General features: G+C 31.3%; 1 protein-coding gene across 2 annotated transcripts; it reads left to right on the top strand.

Annotated features, from left to right (window-relative positions):
• The first annotated feature begins 2,384 nt into the window (after nt 1-2,384).
• Nucleotides 2,385-7,149, top strand: LOC107648500 (uncharacterized). 2 transcript variants are annotated; one of them, XM_088491585.1, is made up of 6 exons: nt 2,385-2,494; nt 3,028-3,504; nt 4,497-4,812; nt 4,922-5,020; nt 6,526-6,649; nt 6,740-7,149. In XM_088491585.1, exons 2-6 carry the CDS (start codon nt 3,062-3,064, stop codon nt 6,916-6,918), a joined length of 1,161 nt encoding a protein of 386 aa, XP_088347711.1. In that variant the 5' UTR covers nt 2,385-2,494; nt 3,028-3,061; the 3' UTR covers nt 6,919-7,149. The 2 variants fall into 2 exon arrangements, with proteins under 2 accessions (XP_088347711.1, XP_016207828.2); XM_016352342.3 differs by lacking the exon at nt 2,385-2,494 and having other exon boundaries at nt 2,840-3,504.
• Nucleotides 7,150-15,547: the final 8,398 nt, after the last annotated feature.

Here is a 15,547-nt window from a genome sequence, read left to right as displayed (position 1 = left end):
GATAGTAAATAAATTCTTTATTACATTGGATCGGATTTAATTATTGGTATATATTTTACGGCTCAACTAGGTATCTTTTAAAAATCGTACAACATTCAGCTTTTTATTACAATAATTAAAAAAAATTAAAACAAACACAACTAAAAATTATGAATAGATTTATTGTCTTTTTAAAATTAAATACACATTCAAAATACAATCTAAAAAAACTGAAATTTAAAATTTAAATTTTAAATTTTTGTTTCATATTTAATATATTTAATTATTAATATATTATAATTTAAATACATATCTAAAAATCAAATTATTCAAAATTCAAAATTTTGATTTTAAAAATATAAAATAAACCTTAAACCATCAAATTATTAATTAAACTCGTACAAAACACTCAAAGAAGCAGAGAAGTCACGTTTGCGCCATGTCGAAAATTCAGAGGCGCACATAGAAAACTCAGAGGTGCACATCGAGAAGTCATCCTCCGCTGTCGTTCATCCTCTTCCGCGCTCATCCTCAACGCTGCCTTCCTCCTTTTCGGCGCTCATTTACAACGCTGTTTTTTTAATGTTTAAATTTAAATTTTAGATTTATGATTTTGGATGTGTTTTAAAAATATTTTCTGTATAACATCATAATTTTAGATGTGTTACAATTATTTTTTAATGTTTAAATTTAGATTTTAGATTTATGATTTTGGATGTGTTTCAAAAATATTTTCTGTATAACTTCATAATTTTAGATGTGTTACAATTATTTTTTAATGTTTAAATTTAAATTTTAGATTTATGATTTTGGATGTGTTTTAAAAATATTTTTTGTATAACTTAATATTTTAGATGTGTTACAATTGAAAAAGAAACTACAATTGAAAATATTTTAGTTTATGTATATAATTATATTCGACCATTCATAATTGTATTATTAACATTTATATTGTATTATTAAAGTTGACTGATTTTAGATGTGTTTTAAAAATATTTTGTATAAAATATCATACTATCAGATGTATTATAATCGAAAAATAACAACACAATTTTAAATTAATTGTTGATTATATACTTTATTTGCAACAACTTTATTAATAAAATTAAATAAGATCAACCTTGTTCCAATTAAATCAGCAGAGTGTTTTTATGTTTAAATTAAAATATAATTAAAAATGTTGAACATGATATTTCTTAACAAATTACATAAACACACGTCTGGAAAATAATGATACCCCTTTCACCAATGCAAAATGAGAGATGGAGAATTCAGCTGGCAGCGTCCTTTTTTATTTGGGATTCACTAATGCGTGTGAATATCCCGTAGAATAAGAAATTTAAAAAACTGTATCTGTTACGTGACGAAAGTAAAGCAAAGTCACCGTAACCACCAATGAAGTGGGTGGGTTTTAAAATTTAAATTTAAATTAAAATCTAATTATAGATATGTATCTACAAAATAGGAACATGTTACACTAAAAAAATAATTAAATATTATTTAAATTTGATTAAAGGCTGATTAATATTGTACAACTAACATTTCTCTATATTTTAATATTATCTATATATATATATATATATTCTCTTTTCATATTTTTTACGGGAATTATTATAATTTTTCTAAATTAAGAAATAAAAAGAAAGCTATCGTTAAGAGTTTGCCAAATATTCTGATGAAACTTTAAATGATGTTGTAAAAGCCACATTGTAATTTGTGGCCTTGAAAATTCTAAAATATACGTGGTTGCAAAATATGGAGAATTTATTAGGAGTTATAAAATTGTTTTATTATTATATTTTAGTCAAAGATAAAATTAAACATGCCAATTCGGATCCCTGGCATTCTATTACCAATTAATGTTAGGGGTGGCAATATGCACCCTACCCGCGGGTACTCAACCCGATTCCATCCGTTCGGGTAGGTTGTTAACCCGATTCGCAGCGGGTATGGTAGGGTGCGGGTAGGATTCTCGTGCGGGTTGGGTTCTCGTGCGGGTCGGATAGGATGCGGATTGAGCTTCAACTCTATCCAACCAACCCGCACTCTATATATGTTTATATTATATACTTATATAAAAATATGTTTTAGGCGGATGTTGAATCAAAGACCTCTCACTAAATGCAAAAGATTCTTAGCCACTAAAAGAAAATTATTAATTGATAATTTAAATTTTTTTGTACATAAAAATCAGTTCTATTTTAAATTATCATCAAGTTATATAATAATGTATATTTTTTGTAACCCGCGAATAGGATCGGATACTCGCGAGTTAAGAGCGGATAGGATTAGGGTTGGGATATTCTCAACCCGCAAATAGAGTAGGGTTAAATTTATATAAAAATCTCAATCCGCGGGTAGAGTTAGGGTTGGATTCAAACTTTACCCTGCCCTACCCACTTTCAGTTTGCCACCCCTAATCAATGTAGTGTCGTGAATGAACTTTTCTATAAAGAGAGAAGGATCTGTATTTCAAATGACTTGCCATTCCACAGAGCAAGTATTTCCTTAAAAAGTAAAATACAAGTCCTTTTTAGATTTTTTTTTTCTCATGTATATTTTGGTTCCAATCTTTTGTCATAAAAAGAGAATTTTATTCTATTATAGAAAAATTAAATGCGTGCTCTTAATAATTGCTTGTTAATTAATTCTACTTTCATAAAGAGGTATTGCAACGAGTCATCTTTTCTTTCATATGATCACTCTTTTCCTAAATATGTTATTTCAACAAGTTTAATTTCTTATATCTATGTTAGTTCATTTCTTTTATTTTCTTAAATCTCAAGTATGTAGTAGTGTTAGTTGTATTGATATTATAATAACTACTACTAAATATGTATGACAAAAAAGTCATATTAAAAAAAAATAAAGATAAACAGTTTTTTTTTATTAATATTAACTAATTAATATTTTAGGCTAATTTTTATTTTAAAATTTAAAATTGATCAAGTATTAACTAAAAATATTAAATTTTGTTAGTCATCTTGCTAGAAAAAATATGATATTGTTACTGAAATTGTGTGTTTTTTTGTTACATGCATGCATCAGGTTTCAGGTTTTGAAAGCATCGCAGTTGTTGAATATGGGAACGAAGAAGAAGAGAAATAATAATGTGGTAGCTGGCATGGATCAAGATGAACTAATAATGGATCCAAAGCTCTTAGCTGATGACGATAGTTGCTTTTGTGACTTCAATGGAGTTGAAATTCACCACAAGATACAACATCCTTCTGCTGATGAATATGAATTATTATCTCATCCTACTATGATTCTGTTGCATGGTTTTGGAGCCTCAGTATTGTCATGGGAACAAGTGATGAAACCTTTGGCTGAGGTTAGCGGTTCAAAAGTTATTGCTTTTGATAGGCCAGCCTTTGGCTTAACATCAAGACCAATTTCTACTTCTACTTCTTCTTCAGTAAAAGCTCTAAATAATTATAATCCATACTCAATGGCATTCTCAGTTCTTGCAACCTTGTCCTTCCTTGATTTAGTAAACACTGCTGGCAACGCTATTTTAGTAGGGTATGTTATGTCATGAATTGTATTTTCTCTTTTTGTCTGTTTTAGTTGTTAAGTAAATATTTGAAAAAGTCTAGGTCAACACTTTTATTAAAATTTAAGTAGCACTTAATACAAAATTTACTCCTTTAGCACTTCTCGTAAATATTAACAGAGATAGTTTACTCACAAAAAGATATCTCAATTTAATATAATAGGTATTTACATTTTAATTTTTATTTTTATGTATAGACATTTTTATATGAATAGCACAATTTTATATATTGTTATTTTAATTACTACAGAAATGTGTTTTAGTGAAATGTAAATAAAATTGAGTAAAGAATAAAAATTTTACTAATTTTCTTACTTATAGAAATTTAAAATATGTTATGATTAATTATGAAAAAATAGTGTATTTTTTATGGATATTGAGATATTTTTTTTAACTGAAATTCACAAATTGAACAGTTTTATTCTAGAAATAAAATTTAAAGTCCAATTTGGGGTAATAGAGAAATCTGGACCTCAAATTTGTGTGGATTGAAAATTTTTTTAAAGAATAAATAAATTGATAGGTCAGTTTTGTGGAAAAAAAAATTAAAACTTTGTGGTATCCACACTAAAAAAAATACATCAAGTATCTATATTATTAAAAAACACCACTTAAATCACAATGCTAAAAATAAAAAGTCTAAAAATTCACATGATTTATTTTTTGTTTTATATCTTTTTCTTTTATAAATAAAAAAAAATTTTCACTTTTCATTAACAATCACCTCTTTATTGTAATATTATCCTCATTATTATAGTTATGAGTCATTGGCTATAATGGGTCACGTAGTTAGCATGACAATGTTTTTGTAAAATTTTTCTTTAAAAAAATGAAAAAAATATTTTCTATAAATACTTAAAAATAAAGAATATTATTAATGGAATATAAAACAATATTAGATTATTATTCATAATTAATAATTAATAAGAAAATGACATCACTACAACTGATGTTGTTGCAGGCATTCAGCGGGTGCAGCAGTAGCAGTAAATGCATATTTTGAGGCTCCTGAACGTGTTGCTGCTCTCATCCTTGTTTCCCCAGCAATACTTGCTCCTCTTAAAGCTGTTACTACACCCAACATTATTATTAAACAAAATCTACCAATTCAACATAACTACTCTATAAGCAAAATTCCAAATTCTGTGCTTTATAAGATGTCCTCCAAGATTGTCAAGTTCATGGCACATGCACTAACACCAATCATGAAGGAAATCATACGTTCGTCTAGGAAATTCTTTTATGCCATCCTGCGTTCATCCCTTGCTATAATGCTGGTAATTAAATAATTAATTACTTATAAATTGTTTAATTGAGATACTATATATACTATACTATATCTAAGCTAGTTAATTAATTTTTCATCATGATATATATTGTCATCAGGTGAGAGTGCTTGTTGATAAGTTTGGTACTGCTGTAGTTCGAAATTCATGGTATGACCCAAACCAGGTCACGGAGCATGTCCTTAGTGCTTACAAAAAGGTATAATCTCTCGCTCTCATTGTGATTCATTTCTTTCATTTTTATATCTAGACATAAGTTTAGTATTATGTTAATTTTAGGCACATTAATAAGTGCTAGAATCTGTATATAATAATTAGAAGGTGATAAGTACAAGAGTTTAACACTGATGAACATGATTAGTTTTTGGTTTTGTTTGGTTAATTAGCCCGATTACAATTTTTTTTTTGAATTTTTGAAAGGCAATTCCTCGGAAATTTTTATTTTAATTTTTTTAGAAAAGTAATTTGTTGGAGACGAATGTATTTTTTTAAAAAAATAATTTGCAGGAGGTGAATAGTATTTATTTTTAAAAAAATTATAATAAGGTGATAATTAAATTCTCGAAAATGTTGACATTGGACTAATTAGTCTTTGAAAAAAAATACTAATGAGGTCCTCCAAGAAGTAAACGGTGGACATATATGTCCTTCTCTCAATGAATAGTGCAAAACAAAATCGAATTGTCCATGTATTTCATTATTTACAGTGGTGTATGTCTCGTACTCTCGTCACATGAGCAGAAAAACGATATAGTTTTTGACAATGAAACATCTTTTGAGTATTTATCACAAATTCTATTAAAACAAATAAAGTTTCGTTCCAAAAATTGTTATGTACGGGACTATTTTTCATAAATAGATACGTCAGAGTAACTAACAGTTTATATAAGCATCACCGTTAAATTTTAGTTGATAAATTGATAGAAAGACATTATGTATCCACTATTTACTATCCTGGAGGACCAAATTGATAATTTTTTTTAGGGACTAATTAATTGGTACGAAGTCGAAATTTTCAAGGATCTAATTGTTATTTTACTCAAAAAATTAAAATATTATTTTAATTCCTAAAATTTAGTTTAATTCGTAATTTCGTCTCTAATTTTTAAAACATCTTACTGTTATCCCAAATATCGTATTTTATCCTATTTTAATTTTAAGGTCAAAATTAATTTTTTTTTAAAAAAAATACTATTTCTTCTATTATAATTTTCATCTAAGATAATGGTAAAAATCATAATTATAATGGTCATACTCATAATTATAGTGATTTGAGAGTGAAAATAGAAAAAAAAAAAAACAAGAAAATAAGAGAATAAAAATAAAAAATATTTTTGAATAAAAAATTTTAGTTTTGACTAAAGAACAAAAATAAAATAAAATATTTTAAACGTTTTAGACAAAATTAAAACTTAAATAAAATATTAAAAATTAAAATAATACTTTATTTTTTAAAAACTAAAAAGTTAAAACGAAATTTATTGGAACGAATTGTATTATTAATTTTTTAAGAAGTTTTTGAAAAAAGAATTTGTGGAGCGAGTTGTGTGAAAAACAAATTCATCCCGGTGCACCATAGTAAATCACCAAATTGCATGATTCTTTCGCAGTTCACCTCCTGCACCACCATCACGTGCAAATTAATTTGCACACATGATAAATTAAACTTATATTTATTCAACAACTTTTGGTCATTTAATGCAGCCATTGATGACTAAGGATTGGGATAGGGCACTGTTAGAATACGTTGCAGCATTGCTTCTGACCGAGGAGGAACCTAAAACAAAGCCTTCACTTAGGCAGCGGCTTAATCAAATATCATGCCCTGGTAAGATTTATCTCATTCATGTCACTAATAATAACCACTAATCTTATATCGATATATCACTGATCATGTATATATGTATTAAATGAACAGTGCTGATTGTGACTGGTGACAGCGATCCATTAGTTCCATCTTGGAATGCAGAGAGACTTTCACGCATCATAGCAGGATCATCGCTTCAAGTAATTAAGCAATGCGGTCATTTGCCGCATGAAGAAAAGCCTCATGAGTTTATTTCAGTTGTTGAAAACTTCCTAAACACAAGATTATAATTAGTGGTTGATTCAAATGAGCAGCATGAAATATATATAGCTAGATTCAGATGAAGGAGTAGTGATTTCATGCTCTTATTGTGAAATTCTTAATTGGAAGCTATTGAAGCTCTGGATGTGAAAGTCACATAAACTAGAGAAAGAGAGAATGTGGTCGAAAAAACTAACAATTCTAGTTTTCACTTTCCATTAAATGACATTGGATGAAAAATGGGTTATATACTCGGAACTTATAACTATCTATATTGTACTAGGAAACGTATATGGAACCAAAAAGTTATCAGCAAAAAACTAAACAAAACCACATTAATTTATATTAATAATTAATTAATTTTAAATTTTTTAAATTCAAAATTTAAAATTTAATTAAAACCTAATTAAAACTATAAAAACTTTCCTCTTCTCTTTCATATTAACCTACTCACCTCCAACAATCACACACACAAATCTCTCTCTCAGGTTCTCTCTGCCTCCTCACTGGAACTCACTCCTCTGTAACGGAATATGTGCTGCAAGGTGTCGGTTATCATCTCATTCAAATCTCTACCGCAGAGCCTATAGAACTTGCTGCTAGCACTGCAACTGTGTGCTCCCAGGCACTGCCAACAACTAAGAAAGAGATGCAGAAATTTAAATAAAAGAAAATAAAAAGTAATGCTAAATTTTTCTTTTTTTCGTTTTTGTTTTTTTTCGTTTTTTTTTTTTTTAGCTGGACTAAACAAAAGAAGAAGTATAAGAGATGAAGGGAGGTGGACGGACAAAGGAGGGGGGCTCTCGGTTGGGGTGGGGATTTGGTTTCAGATGTGGTTTTGAAAGGATGAACGGGTAGTTGAAGAGAAGGGTGTTGACAGCAAATTACACACTTGATCTTAGTCAAAAGGAATTTTTAAATAATTACATAAATATAAAAAAACATCCATTTAATATGGAAAAAAACATCCTAATATTTAACAAAAGAAATATTCAGTTATAATTTAAAAAAAAATTATGAAATTTTAAAGAAATAGAGACATTCACATTTGTAATACAAAAAAAAATTCGAAAAATATATAAAAGAACATCCATTTAGTATGAAAAAGAAACATTCTGATACTTAGCAGAAGAAACATCTATATATATTAACTCGTAGAAATTTTAAATTCACCCAAACGTATTTAATTGGTTTTTGGCTAATACCATTTTGGTTCCCTAGCATTACTCATTGTACTAATATGTGCTTATTGCTTCTGCACTCACTTCTTGTATGTGTATTAGCTATATTACCTATGTGACATTTTCCTAAACGGTCAAATCTAAAAATATTTGGCAACTTACAGCGAGAATTGTATAAGAATGCACTTAGTAATTACATAAAATGTCTTAATTACTTACATTGACTACAAATGAAAGAACGAAAAAAAAAAACATAAGCATACAGAGACTCATACAATGAAGAAATTATATGCATACAAAAACTCATACATTTTCCTTTAGGTTGGGATCGAAAATGTTGAGCATTCCCAACTCTTTTGGTCTTTACTGGTGACAGGCAAAAGTTTGACGAGCTCATAAATTATTTTTTCTCTTGTCACATGACAATCTACTTAAATATGTTGGTACGCTCGTGAAAGACTGGATTGACGGCTATATACCTTGCAGATTGACTATTACAATAGATTGGGATGGATTTGATGACTAGAACATGTAGGTCAGCAAGAATTAATGAGATCCGTCGAGCTTCACACGTCGTAAGTGTCAACGCCCTATATATACTCCACTTCAGATGATGATCTAGCTACAGTTGTTTATTTTTTTCTCTTCCATGAGATGAGTGAAGTGCCTATATAAAAGCAGTAGCCAGAGACCGATCTTCTACTATCTAGACATGCTGCCCAATTAGCATCTGAGTAGCAAGAAAGGAGCAGGTCTGAGGAGGCAGAGAAGAAGAGACTTGCTGCTAGGGTATTCTACAGGTATTTGAGATCAAAGAGTTGCATTGTACTGAGCAGTGGTAGGACAATCCAAACAATGGCTTAATTTTCCAATTGCGAATGAAATGTTTGGCCGTGTTGTTGTGAGATAGACGAGTCTACAAATGAGGCGTCTATAAATTGACACGTCTGGGAATGCTAGTGCTGAATCCTTGGCCAGTTTGGTTGCATAATCCATTAGAGTTATGGCAAGCTTGCGTTCGATCATTTTCTTTGGTGAACTGCAATACCAGTGCTTGATCTAGCTATCTCAAAGCCCGGGAAGTACTTTAAATTGCCAATATCTTATATTTTGAATACTGCATGTAGCTGTTGTTTGGTGATGTTGATCTCTAATTGGTTATTGCCTGTGAGGATTAGATCATCTACATAGACAATAACTACAGTAAAAGCACTATTATTTGATTTAGTGAATAAAGAATGATCATGTTTGGATTGTGAGTAGCCTAAGCGCAAGATTAAGGAAGTTAGCTTGACATTCCATTGCCGACTGGCCTGTTTGAGGCCATAAAGTGACTTGGTTAATTTGCAAACCATGCCAGGTTTTTCTACGTTGAGGCCTAGAGGTAAACTCATGTAAACTTCCTCATCTAGATCGCCATGGAGAAAAGTCGTATTGACGTCGAGTTGCTGAAGTAGCCAACCCTTTGTTGCTACTAAGGCTAAGAAAATCTAAGTGTAGTCATTTTTGCAACTGGGCTGTAAGTATAAAAGAAGTCAAATCCTTGTCTTTCTTTGATTGTACCCCTTTTGCTACGAGCCTCGCTTTATGTCTCTCAATGTTACCATTGGGTTTCAATTTCAACTTGAAGACCCATTACAACCTATTGGTTTCTTACCTAAAGGTAAATGAATGATCATCCAAGTCTTATTTGTATTTAAGGCTTTCAACTCAGCTGAAATATCATCTCCAACAAGATTTTGTCAAATCTTTTTCATAATGTTGTGGCTCAATGGACGATGCAATGTTCACAGACAAAGTTCTATGTGCAGTTGAAAGATTATGATATGATAAATGGTTAGAAATTGGATACCTACAATTGGTTGTGTTTGCTATCTCTTTGGTAGTTTGTATGCAATAAAAATTCTCTAGATGAACTAGTTTCCTTTTTATTCTTTCAGATCTCCTAAGGTGTTGTTGTGTGATTTGTTGTGAGTGATCATGATGAGATAAGTAATGCTATTGTTATTATGTGATGATGCTGCATGTGAATGAGTTTGAGGGCTGAAAGAAATTGTGGCAGGCATATGGTGTGAAGTAGTTTGGGTGTAAGTGAATATGTCATCAAAGTTAAGTGATGCATGAGGTTTTTTGTGAGCCAGGTCTAATGATGTCAAATGAGATGTTGCAACTTTACTTTCTTTAAAAGGGAAGATGTTCTCATAGAAAACAATATCTCTAGATATTATCAATTTATTATTGGTGATGTCAAGCAATAAGAAATCTTGTGTGCCTTCTTTGAAACCAAAAAATACACACATTTTGGCTCTAGCATCTAGTTTAGTGTAATGAGCTGACAGTGTGAAAATGTATGCAAGACACCCAAATACTTTAAATTTTTTAAAATTTGTAGTTTTGTGATAAAATATCTTAAAGGGGCTCTTGTTATCTAGTAAATTGCTGGGAATTTGGTTGACAATTTGAGTGGCATATTTTGCTGCCAAATCCCAGTAACAATCCGGAACACAAGACTTGAAGCAAATGCTGGTACTTTCTTTCGACAATCTCGTTCTGTTAAGGAGTTTCAAAACATGAGGATTGGTGTATAATTTCCTTTGATTTGTAAAATTCATGCATTTGAAATTCTTTGCCATTGTCAGATCTAATGCATTTAACTTTCTTTTCAAATTGAGTGTAAGTAAAAACTACAAACTGTTGAATTAAAACTGCAGCATCAAATTTCAAATTTATTGGAAAAATCCATGTATATCTACTATGATCATCAATTATTGTTAAAAAAATATTTGTTTTCTTTTGTGGAAGTAACATTGATGGGACCAAATATCTACATGAATGAATTCAAAGCAAGATTGAGCTTTAGGAAAACTGTGAGGAAAAGGTTTTCTTTTATACTTAGACAAGTGACATGAATTGCAAGGAAGAGTAGTAGCATCTTTATTAAATTTGAATTTTAAAATTGTTGGATACAAATGTTGCATAGAGTGCAATTTATTAAATAGAATATTACGTAGTCTAATATACCAAAGTTATTGATCAGTGTGGTGTGTGACTGGTGAAGTTGCTGCTATGAGTTGCATAGCTATGTGATCAGTCAATTTCTTGGTATCTGTTTTTATTGCATCTAAACCCTCAGTGAACTCAGCTGCTCCAATCATCTTCATTATATGATAGTCCTATATCTCACAACCAAATTTGTTAAAAATAATTGGCAATCAATTAACTCTGTTAATTTTGAGACTGAAATCAGATTTAATGTAAAAGATAGAATGTAAATAACATTAGTGAGATACAATGTGTTAGAAATTTTGCCTATGCCTGAAATTGAAGTTGTGACAATGCTTTTGTTTGGAAGCCTAACTCTAACAGGATTGATTCTTTGGTGTGAATGAAATGCAGCAAAAGTATGTGTAACATGGACAGTGACTCCTATGTCAATAACCCAAGAGTCACTATTCTACGATAAAACGATGGACATATCACAGAATTACCTTCATCGAAGGACTTAGGGTCTATGACATTAGAAATGTTGTTCACATTATGAGAAGTGGTGGCTCCATGGTTTTGTAGCAATGTCTGTAGAGCTTGCTTTTGTTCTTGTGTAAATGAGGCTTGGGAGACACTACTTTCTTTCTTGTAGATATCAATAGTGTCATTATCTTTCTCATTAATTACCTCAGTAATGATGTTCTTATGTTATGGAATGTCTTGGCTTTGAGTTGTGGAGGGATCGGATGCCATGCTTTATGTAGCAATTATCCACCAAATGGCCCTCTCTGCCACAAAATGAGCATTGCCTGGGAGTGTTTCTTCCTCTATGCTTCTGCCTCTGCCACCTCTACCATCTCTTCCACAACCTCTGCCTCTAAAAGGGTGTGACTATTTTAATTGCTAATCACATTGATTTGCAAGTTGGAATTCATTAAATATGAATCAGAAGCTTGTCTCTCTTGTTGTATCAGCATCGAAAAAACTGTATCTATTGGTGGGATGGGTTTCATCAGCATTATATTAGACCTAACTGTGGTGTATTGTTCATTCAATCCGCGTAAGAATCTAACAAAAAATGTATTATCTCTATAGTTTTTAACAGTGGAGGAGCAGTTGCAATTCGAGGCACTAATGCACGTGGGTAGAGGTCTATAATCCTCCAATTCTTCCCAAATGCTTTTCAACTTTGTAAAGTAAGGTATTATGGCTAGGTTACCTTGCTTGATCGAGAAAAGGTCCTCTTCAAGTTCTCAATTTGGAATACACCACCTTGGTAAAATCTCTTCTTTAAATCTTCCCATAAATTGTTAGCCACACCATTCCAAATCACACTATTTCGAATATCTTGGTTTAGAGATAAGTTGATCTAAGAAACTACCATTGTATTACACCTTTCACATGCTTCATAGGTTGGATTTTTTTAATTGGTGCTGGAAAATAACCATCAACAAATGCAATCTTATTCTTTGAAATTAGAGCTTGTTGCACCAATCTTGACCAAGAATTATAATTCTTGTGATTTAATATTTCAGATATGAGGGGGTTACCTGGACTATTACTAGGATGAAGAAAGAATGGGGATGAGGGATCCATGATAAGATTGGCTGGAGGACGAGGAGAATTTGCTTGAAATGTGTTGATTTGAGCTACCAGATAAGCTAAGGCATTGAGATCGATGCCACTGGATGCTGGTCGTGTGTTAATTGTTGTAGGATCCATGACTTGAAATTCTGAGTAATGACCTCTAGAAATCAACGAATCTGAAATTGGTGTAGATTCAGACCTTCTTTTCTTGATCTCGTTGATCAGAAATCCTTTATTTTAGGATGTGTGATGTGTGAAACTAGGCAAATCTCATTAATCTCTACGGTATGAGAGTTCAAGAAAAGAGGAGAAATCAAGAAGATAGAAAGAAATTGAAAAAAGGGAATAAAAATTCAGAGAAAAAATTGTTGAGTGTTGAGGAGAAAAATCATATTAAAGAGAGTGATCGAAATGATTGCAAGTGGAAGATAAGCTTGAATCGAAGGAGAAAGATAAGCTTAAATTGAAGGAGGAAGATAAGTTTGAATTGAAGCTCTGGGGTGAAAGTCACATAAATCAAAGAAACAGAGAATTAGGTCGAGGGAACTAACAATTCTAGTTTTAACTTAAAAACTGACATAGTGTAACGAGTCTATTTTGATCCTTTCCTCACCAAATTTATTAGAAATGTACAAGCAACTCTATGAAGCACGGATTCGCTCATGGTGTCGGCGTATTTGTGTCGGACGCGAATCCGACGCTGACATGCGGTGGATACGTCAAAGGAACGTATCGGCGGCGTGTCTTCTTCCGGTGCAGAATTTTGGCGAATCCGAATGAGTTCGACCTAATTCAGATGTTCATGAGACGAATCTTTTTGTTGGGCTGCAAATCTACAATTGATTTTGTGATTTTATGGCCCGATTAACCAATTTTTCTTTTTTAATTTTAAAATATTTTAAAATAAAAACAAATCAAAATTTAAATTTAAAAATAAAATAATTAATAAATCAAAACCTAAATCCACTTACCGTGTGTTTTTGGTGACTTACTTACTCACTAACTTAGCCATTCTTGGTTCTATGCATTATATTGAAGAAGAAGAATAGAAGATACAGAGGATGATGGACTTGAAGCTGTGGTGTTTGCAGATGATGGACTTGGAGGAGAAGAAATTGATACATTTTTTGTTAGCGAGATGACAAGAGTAGATTAAAGTTTTTTATTTTTTTTAATAATTGCATAATTTTAAGACTTTTTTATGCAACTATATTTACTCTTAGATTTACAATATGATATTTTATTAATTTAATATATTATTTAAATTTTAATTCACAACGTATCCTAAACGTGTCATATCCAATTTTTTATAAAAAGAACGTGTCGGCCTCGTGTCGTGTTCGTATCGCGTGTCGTATCGGTTCTTCCTAGCAAGCAATGTAATCATAACATCTTATTTAGCTGGACTCTAAGTAATCAGAAAACTCAAACAATCGTTAAAGTCGGGTTTGACAATATCCACATGACTGAGAAAATTGACATGTCATCACTCCACTATTTTTCAATTGGTCGTAGGGTCTGCCATAGCCATTTCTAGGGTCGATTGGCCAATTTCTAATTTTCAGAAGCGTTTTATCAGTTGGGTAAATGGTCGAGGACCGGAATGAATATTTAATTTTAATAAAAACTAAACACTTGTTATTTGTAAGAGAAAAGTGAAGACAACAATACTTTCTTTGTAGCAAGAATTAGAAGCAAAGTTAGAAACTATTTCACGAAATCCTCCCAAAAAAAAAAGCTTGTCATACTTGTGTTTGTCTTTCTCACTTTACCATGTTACTAAAGAACACAACTTCGCGAGGAAGGAGTGACTTGTTGTAGCATCAAAGACCAAAAATGTCTTTAGTTTCTTTTAGGAGACCAGCAAACACCAACAAAAACCTTGTAGGTATCACGAAAAGCTTGCATTCTTGACCTACGTACACAAATATGAACTCCAAGGGAGTGCGTCATGGCGACCAAGGGCATGGTTTGAAATTGTTAGAGGAGTTGTGGTGGTGGGTGATAGTCTTCCACTGCCTTTTTCTCTCCTTCTCCCTCACTATTTCATGGTGTCTCTCTTCTCTCTATTTTAATTTTAGTGTGTGAATGATAAACTTAAAATTTAAAAGGTTGAATGAAAATGTTTAAAAAAAATATTAGTAAAATTTTAATTTTTATCTCAAAAAATTTGAATTCCTAATATTTTTATTTTTAAAAGTATTAAATAAACTAAAATTTTATATTCTAATACTAAAATTTTAATTTTAATTTTAATCAATCTCAATTTTTAAAAACAAATGTAGCCTTAGTGCTCGTGGTGAGATATCAATCAAATTGTTCTTCGATTTTGACGCTATATATAATCTAATTCCTAATAAAATTAATTTATCAATTTTTAAATTTATCAGCTTAGTCCTTCAATTTTAATCAGGAACAAGCAATGCTGCGAATTGCTTCTGCAATAGGGATTCCGGTGAAAGTAGATTTGGCTACTAAGCTTGTAGAAAGAGGAAAATATGCCCGAGCTTGTGTTCAAATTAATCTTGAGTTGCCTGTAATCAAACATATTATAGTGGAGGGTGTGACTTATGAAGTGGAGTACGAGAGTTTACCGTTGATTTGTGCTACTTGTGCACGATATGGGCATGATAAATCGTTGTGCATGGAGAAGGAGTCCTTGGAAGGAAACGGAAATTCCTTTGGTGATGAAAAAAATAATGAAGCCCCGACACTAGTGCCACACAACAATCATGAGATTCAACAAGAGGCTGAATCAGAAGCTCGTGATTTGGGTGAGAATCCTCGTAATTTGGGTGAGAAATTAGGAGTTGTTAAAGGGAAAGATGTGGTTACGAAATCATTGGCTCCTCACGTGCCTGATGGTCATGTTAATGAGGCATGCATGGATGATGGAGAGGGCTGG

This window comes from Arachis ipaensis, chromosome B6, assembly GCF_059453495.1.
Source record: "Arachis ipaensis isolate K30076 ecotype BB chromosome B6, ASM5945349v1, whole genome shotgun sequence".
NCBI lineage: Eukaryota > Viridiplantae > Streptophyta > Magnoliopsida > Fabales > Fabaceae > Arachis > Arachis ipaensis.
Note: the sequence above shows the minus strand (reverse complement) of the source record. Positions and strands in the feature narration are given on the sequence as shown.

Excerpts from the sequence above, each read along its gene's own strand:
- LOC107648500 (XM_016352342.3), top strand. The coding sequence starts at position 2,978 with ATGATATTGTTACTGAAATTGTGTGTTTTTTTGTTACATGCATGCATC. Across the intron at positions 3,505-4,496 it reads GGCAACGCTATTTTAGTAGG|GCATTCAGCGGGTGCAGCAG; the intron begins GTATGTTATGTC and ends ATGTTGTTGCAG. Across the intron at positions 4,813-4,921 it reads CATCCCTTGCTATAATGCTG|GTGAGAGTGCTTGTTGATAA; the intron begins GTAATTAAATAA and ends TATTGTCATCAG.